Genomic DNA, 18,546 nt, shown 5'->3' with positions numbered 1-18,546 from the left:
GTATGTAAGATGAACTGGTTTTTATACAAAACGCTTATCTATTCATCTTAAAAGAATTAGTTTCAAATAATTGTTTGAAATGGGCAGTTTCTTTGAAATGTTCGTTGTAATCCTTGATTATTTGCAGGGAATTATGAGGTTGTGAATTAGAAACCTAAATATGATGTGAAAAATGTGCAAATGAACAGATGACATCAATTCCAGTATATTGTTAAGTATTTTTAGCACTTTAGGATTTTCAGGAACTATAAAACAGAGAGACTCAGGTTACACAATACACTGATCCTGGATGCCACCTGATGAGAGCCACAGCACAGTCACAAAGGCTAGGACTCTAGAAAACTGCCAGTTTAGGAGCTGCGAGCAAAGCTTTTCCCAGGACATAAAGCAATCTTCTTGCTTAACGTATACCGTAATTTAAATGTGGGTCCCATCACATCCATTTGTCACAGTACTTAAATATGAGTTCCATCACCTCTATTTTTCCACAGTATTTAGTCTAAATACTCATATTGTGCTTGAAAGACGGGGCAAAGAAGCTGGCATAGGTCTGTGTGATCACAGGGTGAGATGCAAGGCCATGAGGGTGTTCAGTCTGTTTACACAGAGGATGGAAATTATGCTTCAGTATCTTGTGTGTCGATGTTCTCTAAATCTTACGACATTTAGCATTGTTTGTGGTTTTGCCTGTCTGCGAAAGAATAAGCGACTGTTGGAAGGTTTGCTTATGTTTTAAAACAAGAAGAGATTTACATCCAATCTGCTTTCAACAGAAAGCAATCATTCAAAACCATATGCAAATTCTTCGGTACATTTATATGTGCATGGAGCTTTTAGTTACATTTATTAATACTCATACCTGCAAAGTTAAAAATCCATTCAACAAAGGGAAAACCCTAGCCCTCTCCATAGGCATAGGGTCCCAGTAGGCAGCTGAACTGCTAGGGTTCCATTGTGCAGAGGAGGAGGTGTGACATGGAGAGACTTAGGCCTTGTCTACACTGCCACTTTACAGTGCTGAAAATTTCTCGCTCAGGGGTGTGAAAAAAACACACCCCTGAGCGCTGCAAGTTTCAGCGCTGTAAAGTGGCTACTCCCCTCGTGGGGGTGGATTTTTACAGCGCTGGGAGAGCTCGCTCTCTCCCAGTGCTGGTGCCGCGATTACACAGCCACATTAAAGCACTTTACCGTTGCTAGTGAAGACATACCCTTACACAGGGTATGCACACATCCAGTGCCCAGCCCTGCATACTCCCAGAATGTTGTCACATAAAGAGATTTGGGGGTGGGGCAGGAGGGCTAAGGATCTGCCTCTTTATGGATCCACCATCCCCTACATAATGAGGGTGCAGCATTGCAGCAGTAGCCACTGAACAGCTCTGCTGCTATACTGCAGCCTTGGCTGGAGGAGGATTCCTTCATCTCCAGCCCCTTCTAGAAACCTCCGCCACCCCAAAGTCCAGCTAGTTGGGCTACATGTTAGGGAACAATTTGCCCCACTAGGGCTTGATTTTCAGAGGTGCTGAGTATCTGCAACTTCTACTGGCTACAATTAAGGATGGTGAGTGCTCAGTATTTCAAAAAGTCGGGTAGTCAAGGGGTGGCATAAGGGTGGCAGAATCAAACCTTTTATGGTTAGATCTGATGTAGAAAATTGGCCCTTTGCCAGTGACAGTTGATATCGGTTTTGTTTTTTAAATGTACCTCGCCTTTTTCAGGTCAAATTATGAGAAGAACTTTATTAAATTATGCCCTCAGCTTCTTATCAATGTTAAATAAAATCATATATTTTTAACAAAGTGGTTTAAAATACCAAATAAGACTACCACATTATCACAGTAATGCTTCAGTTTTAAGTCTACTCTAAATTGAAAATTCCATACTGAAAAGTCATTTTTTCTCTGAGCTCTGATGTTACTGTATGTTTTTTTAATTTGCGCACCCCAGTTCAGAAAAGTGTCTTACTAGGATTATGTCTATTTAATAAGACTGTCACCAATAAAATACATATTATTTGAAGTGTATCCCCAATGTACCATGCAGTATTATGTATTTAAGTTGTCTAACCTTTTCATTACAAAAATTCTTCAGACTTATTTAGAGAGCTTCCACGCCTCCATGATTTGCAAGAGGACTTTGAGGTTTGACAGTGGGATAGTCTTAGCATTAGGGAGCTACCTTCTGCTGGTCCCATGTAATCAGTGCAGATTTGGCTGTGATATGAGCTGTTGAACATTGTCATTTCCCATCTGTGTTTTACTTGCTACCTAAAGCTTGTTCTTGGCCTGCTGCCAAAAACTCTGAATATTCTATTAATACTGCATGTGCACCACCCTTCAGGTGGCCTCAAGCAGAGCACCTTTAGATACGACACAAACAAAATGAATCTTCCTCCTGTTTTCCCCCATTAAAATACCCTTTGGCTTAGGGGAATATACACTTGTCCATATGCATTAGAACAAGATCTTTAATTACATGATCACATACTATTTTTCCCACAAGATCCTGCCTCATTCACCTTACTGGATGGACTGCTATGGCGATGAATCAGGATTGTGTAATGAAGGAGGCCCCTCTGGCATCTCTGCCACATTTACTGAAAAAAAGGAAGGTGTATAGTGAATGGGGCAGGGGATTATAAGAAGAGAATGGATGGCTTTGTGGTTAAGGAAAGTTAAATGCCACCCTGCAGAATTGAATTCTATCCCTGTCTTAGAGTTCCTATGTGATGCTAAACCAAACTTTTGACAAAAGTTGGCCCCTAATTGTGTGTTCACCACTTTCGGGGTGCCCAAATTAAGACATACAGAGCACTCACAACTGCAGCTTTAGTCAATGGAAGCTGTGGCTGGTCAGCCCATCTGGTTGTGAGACAGAGTGCGGTGTGGAAGAAGGAACACACGGCAGTGAGTCAGGCGGTTCGGAGTCTGAATGCTGGCTTTGGCCATCGACTCAGTGTATGGCTTCAGGAAATCATGTTACCTTTCTGTTTCAGTTTCCCATCTGTAGAATGGGGCCGTACACTAAGGGTCCCCTGAGGGTACGCCTACACTGCCATTGGGAGCATGCTTGCCATCGCGGGTAGACAGGCCTGCACGAGCTCTGCTGGGCTCCTGTTCTAAAAATAGTCAGCATGGGCGTAGCCCAGGCAGCGGATAGGGCTAGCTGCCCAGGTGTGTAGCCAGGGAGTCTGGAAGGGTTTGTATATAGGCAGCTGGCTCGAACCGCTGCCAGTGCTACCCCTGGCTACACTGTTATTTTTCGTGTGCTAACCTGAAGTGGCGCACTACTCCAGCTGGAAGTCGTGTCTGTCTACACCAACTGGGAAGCAGAAGCATGCTCCCAGCTGCCGTGTAGATGTACTCCAGGGCTCCCACCCTAGCGCCAGACTCTCCCCTTAGCAGATATGCCTGCTTGGACTCAAGGAGGCTCTGGAGTGCAACTGGTGGGGAAGATTACTCCTGGGAAGATTCTGCATGACTGCACACCTGCAGAAAACACGCCCCCCCCCCCCCCGAATTCCTATCCTTCCCTGCAGAAAACGGCAGGGAAGCACAGGGAAGCCACTCAGGGAGACGACCATGGGCACGGGGGGGGGGGGGGGGGGGGGGTTGGGAGGGGGTGAGGCACAGGTGGGCACACGGGGTTACGTGCCATTGCCCCCCACCACCACCACCTGCAAGCGCAGAGCTGCCTAGCTGAAGGAGGCTGCATCTGGGCTCCACTGAGTCCGCAGCTGAATGCAGTCTCCTGGGTCCTAGTGCCAGTCATGCTCCCCTTCTGTGTGCTGACAACGCATCATTCTCACAAATCTTGGGAGACAGGCCAGTCCTTGCCTACAGACAACCCCCCAACCTGAAGCAAATACTCACCAGCAACCATACACAACACCACAGAACCACTAACCCAGAAACCTATCCTTGCAACAAAGCCCGTTGCCAACTGTGTCCACATATCTATTCAGGGGATACCATCATAGGGCCTAATCACATCAGCCACACTATCAGAGGCTCGTTCACCTGCGCATCTACCAATGTGATATGTGCCATCATGTGCCAGCAATGCCCCTCTGCCATGTATACTGGTCAAACTGGACAGTCTCCACGTAAAAGAATAAATGGACACAAATCAGATGTCAAGAATTATAACATTCATAAACCAGTTGGAGAACACTTCAATCTCTCTGGTCACTCGATCTCTGACCTAGAAGTCGCAATATTACAACAAAAAGACTTCAAAAACAGACTCCAGCGAGAGACTGCAGAATTGGAATTCATTTGCAAACTGGATACAATTAACTTAGGCTTGAATAGAGACTGGAAGTGGATGGGTCATTACACAAAGTAAAACTATTTCCCCATGTTTATTCCCCCCCTCCCCACTGTTCCTCAGACATTCTTGCCAACTGCTGGAAATGGCCCACCTTAATTGTCACTACAAAAGGTTTTCTCCCCCCCCCCAACCCCGCTCTCCTGCTGGTAATAGCTCATCTTAAGTGATCACTCTCCTTACAGTGTGTATGATAACACCCATTTTTTCTTGTTCTGTGTGTATATAAATCTCCTCACTGTATTTTCCACTGAATGCATCCGATGAAGTGAGCTGTAGCTCACGAAAGCTTATGCTCAAATAAATTGGTTAGTCTCTAAGGTGCCACAAGTACTCCTTTTCTTTTTGCGAATACAGACTAACACAGATGCTACTCTGAAACCTTCTTGTTTTCTGTGCAACAGTGAGTGCCTGCGGTATGGGTTGGGTAAAGGGTTGTGGGGGAAATGAGGGAAGGGGAGTGAAGGGGAGGCAGTGGGGAAGGAAATGGTGGTGGAATAAGGCTGGGGAGGGGAATGTGGGAGTGAGGGGCATGGAGAATAAAAGGGGATAGAGGAATCACAGGGGGGAAGCAGGAGCCTGGCATGTGACATCCACTCGGCAGCAGCTGGGGCTCCCCCATTAAGCAAGCCCTAGCCCATCGAAACCTCACCCTGACCATCCCTACCCCTCTACACCTGGACCCCTCTGATGATTCCCCACCAGCTGCTAAAAGCGAGATTAGTAGTAGGAATTTCTAGAAAAGGCCACTGCCAGGAATCACAGCAGAGGAGGTGAGAAGGTACTGCATGAAGTGTAGAGAAGAGGGTGGATCCCAAAGGTCAAGGAGGGAAGGGGCAAAATCAGGAGTGAAGTGATAATGTCTCCACTAACACTGAGAGCAGAGACAGACAGAGGTTGCCTAAAGGCTGAGATGCCAAGAAAATGAGGGCTGAAGATACAAAGCAAGCTTTTATAGGGTTAGATTTAGATGTCAAAGAGAAAGATTTCATAAGTTTATTTCAGAGCTATAGGTCCAAATTGGAGTTTGCTAACTTGCATGAGAAAGAGCAAGAAGAGGATAAATAATCAGGAAGGACTGCCTGGCAGTGTAATCTATTAAACTGTGCAATCTTCTCCCCAAGGATGTGGTGGCAGCTCCCTAGCCTGGGACATTTAATAATAAACCAGTCAAAACACTAGAAAATGTACTGTGGGGAACAACACTGCACAGGGAGAGGTCTTAGGTAAACTAAAAGGAACTTTTCATTTCCACTTTCTGATTCTTTCCTACAGAATCAAAAGGTGCAACAGCTATTCCTTTTTGGTTCTGATACGTCACCTACTGGCCTCTACCAGTAACAACAAGATAACATCATATTCCTTCATATATTCTACTGTAAGATTTCTCATTCTCATGTCATATTTGGAAGCTATTCCAAAGATAGAAAATGAAAAATCAATTCCTTCTATGAACCATCTCCTCCTCCAAATCGATCAGAAAAGCAACAGTGCCTAGTTAATATGCATCTCCGCACCCTTAAGAAGCTGCATTATACTCATCCTAATGTAAGAAGTGGCATTTGTTGAGTCAGTGAAATTGTGCGGACAGAAAATATTACACAAATCTATTAAGGGGACTGACATTCAAAGTGAAAGAATATGAAAGTCACAGTCAGCATTTACAAATTAACACAGGCATGCAGATTTACATGCTTGCAATGAAGATTCATGGAGTCTACATAATGATTTATAGTGAGATGTGGTGCTCCTCCCCCTTCTCCCCAATAAGAATAAATAAAGAAGGCTTTAAGACCCTGTAAAGCATGAAAGGGAGATTATTAAGAGGACAAATTTCTGCTAGACTGACAGACTTGACCCTCCTAGACTCAAAGCACTTGTGATAAAACTTCCATTAAGCCATGCTATATATTATGCATCCACAATCACATTAGCACACAGATGAGGCAAACTGCAGTGCCATTAATACATCTAATACATTTCTTTCTTTTCCACAGAAGCACAAAGGTGTACTGGAAAAGCATAAACTATTACTGAGAAATAATCTCAGAAGTACCACTCAGAAACCATTAAATGTTAAAGGTCTAAAGTGTAGAGTTAAATTATACAGATATTCCTCAAGCTAGCAGCCACAACAAACCACCACCACTAAAACATACAAATGTACCCAACACTGGATATATGGATAGGCAGAAGAACAAGAGAGAGTGAGGTTATTGGGTTTAGTCAAAGCACTTCAGGGCTTGTCTAGAGAATACTGGTCAAAACCACACGTAGACTGAATGAAGTATGGCACGGCCACTCTCCATTAGCCTGCTTGTTAAGGAAGTCCTGTGATACTTCAAATAAGCATGTGAATTGTTTGCAGGATGTGCGTGTACATATTATTGATTGGGCAGAAAGTATCCCCTTATTGGTAGGGCCCTGTGTGTTCTGCCACTGCAGAACTCCTGAATTCACCCCTTCGTACAGAACTGCGCTCCGGGATCTAATTAGCTTTTTAAAAAATAAATAAATAAATAAATAAATAATGTTTATAGCCCTTATGGTTGTGGAGATTACTTTGAAAATGTTAACTAGCGTAAGGGCATGTCTACACTTAAAATGCTGCAGTGATGCATCTGCACTGGTGCAAATACACCACTGTAGCACTTCAGTGAAACGTTGTTAGGTAGATGGGAGAGCTGCTTCTGTTGGTGTAGTTAATACATCTCCCTGAGAAGCAGTAGCTATGTTGATGGGAGAAGCCCTCCCATCGACATAACGCTGTCTACTCCAGGGGATAGGCTGTTATAACTGCGTCGCTTAGGGATGTGGATTTTTCACACCCCTGAATGACGTAGTAATACTGATTTAAGTTTATAGTGTAGACCTGGCCTCAGTGATTTGTCTGCTTGAGTTTGCAGAGCTTGAAACAAACTCTGAGAGGTATGAGCTGCCTCTTAGTTCAGTTGATTAAATCTGTAACTTTAAGATGATCATTTCAATGTCAACATTGTTAACTACTACCTCAGGTTGATCATTTTAGCAGCAACAACTAGCCATTGTGCTTGTCCCACAATCTCAGTCTTCCCATATCTCCCAGCTTTCCCTCCAACAACTTCTACAAACCAAATAGGTAAAAATCTTTGGTATTCTGAAACTGTGAAGCTATCGTAAAATAAACCTAATTTAGTATGAGGATTAATAATACAGGGACTACTGTATGGATTATATTAGTCATTTTTATATTTAATCTGACAATAAAACTCAATTTTCAAATGTATCATCTGAAGCTGCCCAGAGTTTTCCCCAGAGTGCTGCAGAATCCAGAGATCCCGAATTTGGGTGTGGCAGATAAACAGCTTTTAAGGTCACTTTTCAAGCATACCAGTCCATTTTAAACATCGCATCACAGATGAGATAAATTTTGTTAATATAAATTCAATCTCTGCATTCTCAGTTTACTCAGATTGAGATGCTAAACGCTCTCCTTATAAAGGCTCAGGGGGCACATTTTTTGCTGGAAAGAACCAGCTTGCAAAGACACTCAAGAGAAAACGATGGCTGGGAATGTGACCACAGAAGAGCCTTGAAGGAGTACAGGGAGAGAGGAGGGGAGCATCATGGTGTTTACAGTCCTAGCAACTTCATTTTCGTGTTTGTCATGTTTTTCCAAGAAAGTTCCAATAGTTCTTCCATGTTTCACAAAAACTCTGAAACACTAAAACAAATTCCAGCCATCTCACAAAACTCAGAACTTCTCCAGATTGTCATTCTCTATTTAAAAATGATCTTTTAGAGAAAGGGTTCTATAACAAGATTTCATCTAAATTATTTTAAGTAGAAACACTTTTATTTAAGTAAATAAGCACAGTATTTACTTTGGTGTCTTTCAGTTTGTCAGTTATAAATACTTGCAAAAAGGTTTGCCAGAACAACTAAACAGAAGTAACTTAAAAGATTTATTCTTCAATCCAAACACTTCAGTGTTCCTATACTAAAGATGCTATTGCAAATACATTGTTGATCTGAGGCAGTGCTCAAGATAAACTGAGGTACAATGTTTTTAAAAATTCTAAATTGTTCATCTCTTTGGGTCCAGCTCTGCCAACGCTTTACACACAAGGAATTTTGCTCAAGTGAATGAAGTTACCAACAAGCAAAAGAGTTTACAGGATAGGGTCTTTAAAAAAAATAATGATCACAAATTTCCACAGAAGAGCTTTGGTTAATGTACAAGAGAGATTCTCAAACTGTTGACTAATCTGCACATGCTGCTCACAAGGCACTAGCTCCTTTTTGGTTGCTGATTCTTTTATTACAATGCAGGATATTCAGAGTGAAGAGGGTTTTCATGAATGTGCAGGGCACAAATTGTAACAGTATAGCATGTAACACAAAAAGGTCATGTCTTTATGATGTAAAATGTACAATATTATTTTTTTAGAGACAGCTTTGTGACAGCAAGTCCTCACAAAACAGGATTGCAGTGAGGCCATATACTGACACCATAAATTAAACATTAGTTAATGGTTACTTTTTCTATCAAATTCCCAATCAAACATTTGGAAGACACAATATATTATTTTAAATCATATCTGAAATATATATTTGTCCTGTGACTACAGGTGTGTTAACAGGCCACTTAACTTTGAACGGTCCCTTAGAATATGAGCTACTTACACTAAACTATCTGTTCGATCTTATATTTAGCTGTGACACTCTAAGTACCTTTCCCAGAACTGAGGAACAGCTCTGTGTAGCTTGAAAACTTGTCTCTCACACCAACGGAAGTTAGTCCAATAAAAGATATTACCTCACCTACCTTGTCTCTGAAATGATTTAGATAGGGCGATCATACATCCCGTTTTGACCTGGACAGTCCCCTTTTTTAACCTCCGTCCCAGACATCATGACTTTTTTTTGCAAAACTGGGCATTTGTCTCGTTTGCTCTTGCCCTAAAGGGGTGCAGAAGAACGTTTGGGCAATAGCAAATGGGACAAATGCCAAGTTTTGCCTAAAAAGTTGTGAAGTCCGTGACTTCAGCTTGGGAGAGCAACACCAGGTGGCTTAGGCCAGCCCAGTGCAGTGAGGCTCAGGCAAGCAGCAACGCCAGGCGACGCGGGGCTAGCCCGAGCTGCCTGGCATTGCCACTTACCCAGTGTCCCGTTTTCAGTTTAGGGAAATATGGTCACCCTAGATTCTGGGAATGTAACAAAATGTAATCCAGACCAACAGACTGGACGCTACATATAGACTCTGGTCTTGCAAACACTTAGATGCGAGCTTAACTTAGAGGCACAAGCTAAACTTTATTTCAATAGGATTATTCACATGTGTAAAATTAATAAGTGATTGTGAGACCATGGACAATTTTTTTTTCTATCATTTATCCATGTCTCAATGCCATATCTTCTCAAGACTATGGGTGGATTGTTTTTAACACTTATTTCACTGCACTGCAAATAGAACAGGACTTACATTTAAAAACAACACACTTCAGGATTGCTATATATTCGGTTGTCAGAATGCAAAAAACAAACTGAAAAACAAGATTGAATGCACACCATCAATTTAAAAAATACAAACCACCTCACATTTCCACAACTGAAAAGGAAGAAAATTATTTCTATCTTTTCATTTGTTTACTTCATGATACTGACAGTACATGGCCTACAGCCAGTTTCCCCTGTTTTGTGTGGGCATTTCACGCAGTAACAGGGAAAAGAAAAAACATTAAAAAAAAAAAAAAAGGAAACCAGTGACTGAAAAACTACAAGTGTTGGCAGAAGGGAACTAGGCTATGTCTACATTAGGAACTAGGGGTGTGGTTTCCCTGCTCACGTGACAGCTCTCATCGAGCCAGAGCAAGTATACATAGCAGTCTAACAGCGGTAGCACTGGTTGGTATGTAGTCAGCACAGCCCAGCTGTGTCTCCACTGCCACTACCCGTGCTAGTGTGGCTACACTACTACTTATACCCATGCTACCTTAATGACAGCTAGCGTGAATATCTGTAAGTGAGCAGGGGAATCACACCCTTAGCTCATAGCGCAGACACAGCCTTGGGGGCAGGGGCAGTACCTGAAACTATTTTAACTAATTTTTAGATATTACAAGATTTCAAGTTGACTATCCCTTTAAGGAATACCTAAGTCAATCACATGAGAAAAAGATATTAAGAACTACCAAAACAATACTGTGTCAAAATACTGTAGGGTTAACATCACTCACCAGTATTATAGTATCTTTTCAGCTCTGTGCGCCTGATATCTTTTAGCTGATTATATTTTTTCTTTTTCTTCTCTTCTTCAGTGACACACTCCTCCTTTTCCTCAGCAAGTTTGCAGTTGTCTTCAGAACTGATTTGCTCCAGAATGACCTTACTGCCATCATCCTTCCCAGCCTGAGTTCTGGAAGCAGTGGTTCCACGAGAATTAGCAGCGACTGTCTCAGCATTTTGTTTGGCTTGCTTTTTCTTTTTCAACCTAGATAAAATATAAATTTGAAAAAAATGAGAGTGAGATGTGGTCTCTTACTGGGAACTGATTAACTGAGCTGGCCAATCTTATTTCTGCAAATGAATTTATTATATGGTGACTCACTACAATCTCTCTCTCTCACACACACACACCCTTCACAAAACAGCATACTCTTTTCTCTATACCACTATAAGGAGTGGGGGGCGGGGGGGGGGGAACAATGTTTTCAAGATGAGACAAGGGATAAAATCAAAACTGTTCCAGGTCTAAATGTATTATAATACAACAGCTAAAGTTACAATTTCACAGTTGACTGCCCCTGCTTTATGAGCTAGCTTGTTTTGATATAAACTTATTTAATTACATTTTGTTCAAGGTTATTTATCAGCAGCCACTCATATTCTGTTCTATAAAGGTTGTTATATCACCCTCACCACCATAGTTTCTGAATGCCTATTGCGTTAAGCAACATAACTATGGTTCTGTCAGGACTGTTCATATAGGGCTGTTCTCAAGCTGTCACAGTTTCTAGAAGAGAAATCTTAATGCCCTGCCTGTAACTCTCTACAAAATCTTTTATCACAAGAGATTTTTTTTTTCAAAAATGCCTTAAAATATACCCAAAGTAAGAGATACATGGCAGGTGTCAGAACTGCTGTTCCAGTCACCATCTTTGGTGCTCAATTTCAGTAAGAACACCATTTAACTGAGAGAGCGTCATGAAGATTATCAATGGTAATGTAATCCTCTGTTACCACTGGTTTACAAATCACTGACACAAACTGTATGAACAGAAAAACAACTAACCTCAATGATCCTTCCCTCTAGTGCATTAATAGCTTTTCAGTTACAGGGATACTAAGGAGGATGCTATATGTTGTTCTCTGAGGCTGATAACAGTCATTACGTATGTGCATCGAGAGAAGATAGCCATAAAACTACAACTATTAAGGATCCATTACAGTTATGAAAATGTTTCATGACATGGAATAGGATGGGAAGGGAAAACCCAACATACATACAAGGATTGCAAAAGAAGTCTACTTCCATCAAATATATTTGTAACATACCAAGATATTATAGTATTAATATGTTTCCTGGCTCAGAGTTTACAGTAAAAAAATCCAGGCGGGGGAGTCAAGATTTTCAGAAGTGACTAATGATTTCAGATGCCTCAATTTGTGCTGCCCAAGTTGAGACACCATAAAGGGGCCTGATTTTCAGAGGATGGGTGTCAGGCCCCTTTAAGGTGTCTCAACTTGGGCAGCACAAATGGGCAGCATTTTCTGATAACCAGAGCCAATCAGGTGTCTCAAACGGGGAACCTAAAAATTGCAGCACCCAAAATCACTAGTTGCTTTTGAAAATCTCGGTCCACAAATTTATACTTGGCATAAACATCTCTGGACACGGTCTTAGTACAGCTTTTAAAAATGTCCTGTCTCTATTATATTGCACATTTATAAACTTTGTGTTCCCTCCATTTGGCCACGGAGGGAAAGGAACTGCCGGATGCATGTACGTGGATGGCAACCATGGTTAAGGTTCCATGGAGGGACTGGTGGGCAGGAGTACAGGAACCACCCTCCAGCCCTTTAAGGAACCGCCCCACCATTGGGTGGGAAAACACCAAGCCCCCTGAGAATCCCGGATGGAAGGCGGAGATGGCCGCCAGGTGCACTCTGAGTGAGGACGGGGCTAGCCCTTGCTGCTTGAGTTGCAGGAGGTACTCCTGGATGGCCTGCACCAGGGTCTGGCACAGCCGCATCTGTCGGGGTTCACACCAACACGAGAACCTTTTCCACTTGGCCATATAGGCCGCCATGGTAGAGGGCTTTCTACTGCCAAGCAGAATCTGCTGCACTGGAAGGGAGCACTGGCTCTCCAGGGCGTTTAGCCACAGAGCCTCCACGCCGTCAGGTGCAGTAACTGTAGGTCGGGATGGAGAAGCCGCCCGCCGTCCTGTGTAATGAGGTCCCGGTGTAGGGGCAGGACTACTGGGGCCTCCACCGACAGCTCTAGGAGCGATGTGTACCAGTGCTGGTGGGCCCAGGCTGGGGCGATGAGGATCACCGCCGCCCTGTCCCTGCTCACCTTGAGTAGGACCTTGTGCACCAAGGGGAGCAGGGGGAAGGCATACACCAAGCCCCCTCTCCACGGGATCGCAAACGCGTCTGCAAGCAAATCCGGGCTGCGGTCCTGGAACGAGCAGAACCGCGGGCACTGGGTGTTGGCCCTGGTGGCAAACAGATCTACCCGGGGAAACCCCAACCTGCGGAAGACCGAAAGCACAACGTCCACCCTGAGCGTCCACTCGTGCATGCGGTACGACCTGCTGAGGGAATCCGCCCGCTCGTTTTGTACCCCGGGAGATAGGATGCCTTGAGGTGAATTGCATGGGCTATGCAAAGATCCCAGAGGAGGAGAGCCTCACGACAGAGTAGCGAGGAACAAGCCCCGCCTTGTTTGTTTATATAAAACATGGCAGTAGTGTTGTCTGTCAGAACTGTCATGCTGTGACCACTCAGAGTGGCGTGAAAGGTCTGGCAGGCGAGACGAACCGCCCTGAGCTCCTTCACATTGATATGGAGCGACCGCTCTGCTCCAGACCACAACCCATGTCATGAGGTCCCCCAGGTAAGCCCCCCATCCGTGGCCTGATGCGTATGTCACCAGCGTCAGGTCCGGTTGTGGGGCGGCAAAGGGGATGCCTTCACTAACCACAGGCTGGGACTGCCATCACAGCAGGGAGTCCAGCATGTCCCTTGGGGCTGTCACTACCAAGTCCAGGGGGTCCCTGCCTGGGCGGTACACCCGAGTGAGCCACGCCTGCAGAGTTCTGAGTCTCAGTCTGGCATGCCTGACCACGTGCGTGCATGCTGCCATGTGGCCCAGCAGCCGCAGGCAGCACCTGGCCATTGTCATTGGAAACTGGAGCAGGGAGGGCACCGCTTGCTGGATAGCCCGGAATCGGGATACCGGAAGGCTTACTCTGGCCTGCACCATGTCCAGGACCGCCCCTATGAATTCCACTCTCTGTGTGGGTACGAGCATGGACTTGGGGATGTTGACCAGGAGCCCCAGCTCACGGAACAACCTCAGGGCCACCTCCACATGGCCCCACACTTCCGCCTCGTATCAGCCCGCCAGGAGCCAGTCGTCAAGCTACGGGTACACCTGGATTCTCTGCCTCCGTAAGAAGGCTGCCACCACTGCCATGCACTTTGTGAACACCCTTGGGGCTGCAGCTAGACCGAAAGGGAGAACCACAAACTGGTAATGTTCTCGGCCCACGGTGAAGCGTAGGAACCACCGATGTGCTGGGTGGATGGCGATATGAAAGTACGCGTCCTTCATGTCAAGGGCAGCGTACCAGTCCCCCGGGTCCAGGGAAGGGATGATGGTGCCCAGAGACACCATGCGGAACCGGGCCTTGACCAGGAACTTGTTGAGCCCGCGCAGGTCTAGGATGGGGCAAAGGCCCCCTTTGGCTTGGGGATGAGGAAGTACCGGGAGTAGAACCCTTTTCCCCTGAGGCCGTGAGGTACCGCCTCTACCGCCCCCGCCTCTAGCAGCGAGAGGACTTCCTCCTCGAGGAGATGCTTGTGAGAGGGGTCACTGAAGAGGGACGCAGAAGGGGGGCTAGAAGGGGGGAGGGAGGCGAACTGCAGCGAGTACCCGTTCCACACCGTGCGTAAGACCCCAAGGTCTGACATAATGGTGGACCACACACGGGAGAAACGGGACAGGCGGTTCAGGAAACAAAGGGATGGATTCGGTGACTGGTCTGGTATGCTGTCCTCGAGCGCACCTTCAAAAGCCTGGCTTAGTGCCCGGTTGGGGTTTGTTCTGGCCCGGCACATTATTGTTACTATTGTTGTTGCGCCATTGCCTGTTATCCCTGCCTCGCCTACGGTAAGGCTCATGCCGATGGCGAGGCTGGTACTGGCGTGGAGGGGGAGGCTGCGGCTTAAAGGGCTTCCTCTGGGTCGCCGGGGTGTGCATACCCAGCGACTTAAGCTTAGCTCACAAGTCCTATGTAGCCTCGTGTCTGTCTGGTCCGAGAAGAGCCCGGATCCTTCGAAGGGGCTGGTCCTGGAGAGTATTCTGGACCTCGAGCGGCAGGCCTGACTCCTGGAGCCACGCCGAGCACCTCATGACCACCCCTGAGGCGATTGTTCTAGCTGCTGCGTCTGCCGAATCCCGGGAGGCCTGGAGAGAGGTCTTGGCTACTGCCTTGCCCTCGTCCACCAGGCCCGTGAACTCCTGTTGGGAACCTTGCGGGAGGTTGTCCTTAAACTTCCCCACCGCCGCCCAGGAGTTGAAATTGTGCCTGTTGAGGATGGCCTGCTGGTTCGCAATCCTCAGCTGAAGGCCCCCTGACGAGTATACCTTTCTGCCAAAAAGGTCCAGGCGTTTCGCCTCCTTGGCCTTAGGGGCCGAGGCCTGCTGTCCATGGCACTCGCTTTCGTTTACCGCTGAGACCACTAGGGAGCATGGACTCGGGTGGCAGAACAGGAACTCATAGCCCTTAGATGGGGCATAGTATTTACGCTCCACTCCCTTGGCCGTTGGAGCGGTGGAGGCCGGGGTCTGCCATATAGTCTTATAGTTGGACTGAATGGTCTTAATGAGCGGGAGCGCTATTCTGGATGGACCTTCGGGGCTCAAAATGTCCACCATGGGGTCCTCCTGCTCAACCCTCTCCTTGGCCTGCAACCCCAAGTTTTGGGCGACCCTGCGCAGCAATTCCTGGTGGGCTCTATGGTCTATCGGCAGAGGGCCGGACACCTCTGTACCTGCCATCGCCTCATCGGGGGAAGACGAGGAGGTTAGTTGCTGCTCGCCCCCCTATGGTTGGTACTCCTGCTCCCCTTCTCCTGTGGGAGGGGCCTCTGGGTCAGGCCAGGGCGGGAGTCCATGGGACGGCACTAGGCTTGGTGCCGGTCTCTCCGGTTTATGCTGGGGGGATGCTGGAGGCCTGGATACTGTAGCCTCCGGCACCATCTGGGGTCGGTGTGGGGACCGGGACCGCTGCACTGAGTAACTTGCCCTGCATGGGGCCCCTTGGCGCTCCTGATAGGACCAGGGGGTCCAGAAGGGCCAATGGCCTGGAGGCCCCCATTGGGGTTGCCAGCTCCCCTGAGAGTCCCTGCTGTCTGGAGCCCGGTGCAGGTAGCTATAGTGGCCGAAGTTGGCGCCGGACTGCGGCACCGCCGATCGCGAAGGCCATGACGGTGCCAACGATCTGCGCCGGCGGGAGTACGAGTGGCTCCTGGCTGAGCGGGAGCGGTACCGGTATCCCGGGGACCGGGATCTGGACTGGGACCAGTGCCAGCGTTCCCTGGACTGGGACCCTCTGCGGGAGTCCTCTGGCGAGGGCTGTATCAACTCCTCCTGGTGCTGGTCTCTGGGTGGTGCTAGAGAGCAGCATTCCCTTTCCAGTGCTTCTTCGTGCCAACCCGCTGCCGGTGCCGAAATCTCCTTCTGTGCCGCTGGCAAGTGTGAGTCCGCGGAGTCGGAACTCGACCGGGACCAACTCCGGGAGCGGTGCCAGGACGGTGTCCTCGAGCGGCACACCACTGCCAGCTTACCCCTTGACAGCACCCGAGGCATGGGTGCCGGAGGGTTCTCCCCATACAGGAGGGGGCTCACCACCGACAACTCGATGAAGTCCTTTGCAGCTTCAAAGGTGCCAGGCGTAGAGGGCTGATCCATTATGCCCTTGAGCCCATTGTCCGCACTGAGCTCACTTAGGTCTGGGCTCGGTGGGGCTTGCGCTGCCGGGACCGCCAGTGTCAGCACCGGTACCGCGGCCTTCCCACTATTATTGGCACTTGGGGCCCTGGGAGGCGCCGGCCTCCTGTGCGGGGAACGACTACGCCTTCCTTTCGGCTGCGCCAGGGGCCGCACCAGGGAGGACGAGAGGTGCCGGGGCCTAGCCTGGTGCTCTGGGGCCGACAGTTTACGGCACTTAGCTGGTGCCAGGTCTCTCGACGGCTCCGGGGCACTACGCACTGAGGAAGCCTGAGCCGGCATCGGGTGCGCCGGGCCCAGCGGCTGCAATGCAGCCTCCATCAACAGTTGCTTTAGACGAAAGTCTCTTTCTTTCCTTGTCCTTGGCTTAAACGCCTTGCAAATCCTACACCGTTCAGTTTGATGTCCGTTCCCCAGGCAACATAGACACGAGTCGTGGGGGTGACTAACTGGCATAGGTTTGCGGCACGTGGCGCAAGCCTTGAAGCTGTAGGCCTGCGGCATGCCCCACGGCCTGGGGCAGGTGCTGGATGCCTCCAAGCACCTAATGACTTACGTGTCCACAACAGGTATGTTAACGAACTGATAACAGCTACTCTAAAGACTAAGGGACTGCTCTTCTACGAGAGAGAGAGAGAGAGAGAGAGAGAGAGAGAGAGAGAGAGAGAGGTTGTTCCAACACCGCCACAGACAGTAAGAAGGAACTAGATGGGGTCGGGCCGGTGGGGGTATATATGCACGGCGCAGTGGCGCCACTCGGGGGGCCCTGTCGGTTCGACGGGAGCTGCTAAGGGAAAAAGTTTCCGATGCTCATGCACGCGGCGCATGCACACCTAATGTGGAATGGATGTGAACAAGCACTTGAAGAAGAACTTGTGTATGCATTTGTTCAGCAACCACAGATCCAGATTGGGGCGGTGGCCACCCCCCTTCTTCGGCACAAGGAAGTAGGAGAGTTGAAACTATGGCCATGGTAGCTGCACGGGACACATTCTATGGCACCCTTACGGAGGAGGGTGTTAACTTCCTCTCAGGGGAGATCGCAATGGGAAGGATACCCACGGCCACCCTGGGGCAGGCCACAAGGAGGGAATGAGAGGAACTCTATGGGGTACCCCTGGTGAACAACATGCAGCACCCAGCAGTTGGTAGTGATCTTGTCCCAGTTGTGGGCAAACAGGGCAAGAAGTCCCCTGAAAATGATCAGAGGTGCTGTGGGAGGAGTGGAGTGAGGTTCGTGGGTCTCGGAGGAAGAGTCAAAAGGACTGCTTGGATGAATATTGTGAGAAGTTAGAGGTGGCGGAAGTGGCAGCGGCAGAATAGCGAGGTCACTGTGTGCGTGGGCGTTGGCGAGATGGGTCTGCAGGTGTTGAGAGTAGGGCTGGTAGGCAGTGTGAGGGTGGGGTCAGAAGGACGACCGCCGTTGTCTGCGATTTGGGGCCAGGGTATAGATACCAAGCAACCAGAGGGTGGCACAGGAGTCGTTAAGACTTATCCATTTTATCGCTGAAGACTTTGTGGTTGTCAAAGGGAAGGTCCTCCAGGATGGTCTGGACCTGCTTGGGAAAGCCAGAGGACTGAAGCCAGGAATCCGGGCGGAGCACCACCCCGGACACCAGAGAGCGCAATGTGGAGTCAGCAACATCAACCGCGGCTTGGAAGGCCACTTTGGCAACTAGCTTAACCTCGACCAACAGGGCCTGAAAATCCTGCTGTTTCTCTGTCGGGAGAAAGGCCCGGAACTCCGTCAACTTGGATTAAGAGAGGAAGTCGTACTCCGCCAAGATGGCTTGGTAGTCGGCAGTGAAGAACTGGAGGCTTACGGAGGAGTAGACCTTGTGCCCCCGCAGGTCAAGTTTCTTCACCACCTGATGAGGAGGGGTGGCCTTAAGGTGTTGCTGTTGGGCACACTCGGTCGCTGCATGAACCATGAGCAAGTTGGGAGACAGGCAAGTAAACAGGAAGTCCGTACCCTTAGATGGCACAAAGTAGTG

General features: G+C 47.8%; 1 protein-coding gene across 3 annotated transcripts in view; it reads right to left on the bottom strand.

Moving 5' to 3' along the window:
* The window catches only part of NCOA7 (nuclear receptor coactivator 7), a 154,176-nt gene that overhangs the window by 68,556 nt on the left and 67,074 nt on the right, over window positions 1-18,546 (bottom strand). For all 3 annotated transcript variants that reach the window (XM_037894730.2, XM_037894732.2, XM_043542868.1), the window contains exon 3: window positions 10,548-10,801. In XM_037894730.2, the coding sequence (XP_037750658.1) occupies window positions 10,548-10,801 (254 nt within the window). The remainder of the gene's footprint in view (window positions 1-10,547; window positions 10,802-18,546) is intronic.

The sequence above is a fragment of the Chelonia mydas genome, chromosome 3 (genome assembly GCF_015237465.2).
Source record: "Chelonia mydas isolate rCheMyd1 chromosome 3, rCheMyd1.pri.v2, whole genome shotgun sequence".
NCBI classification, from domain to species: Eukaryota; Metazoa; Chordata; order Testudines; family Cheloniidae; genus Chelonia; species Chelonia mydas.
The sequence above is the reverse complement of the archived record's forward strand: the minus strand, read 5'-3'. Positions and strand labels throughout refer to the sequence as shown.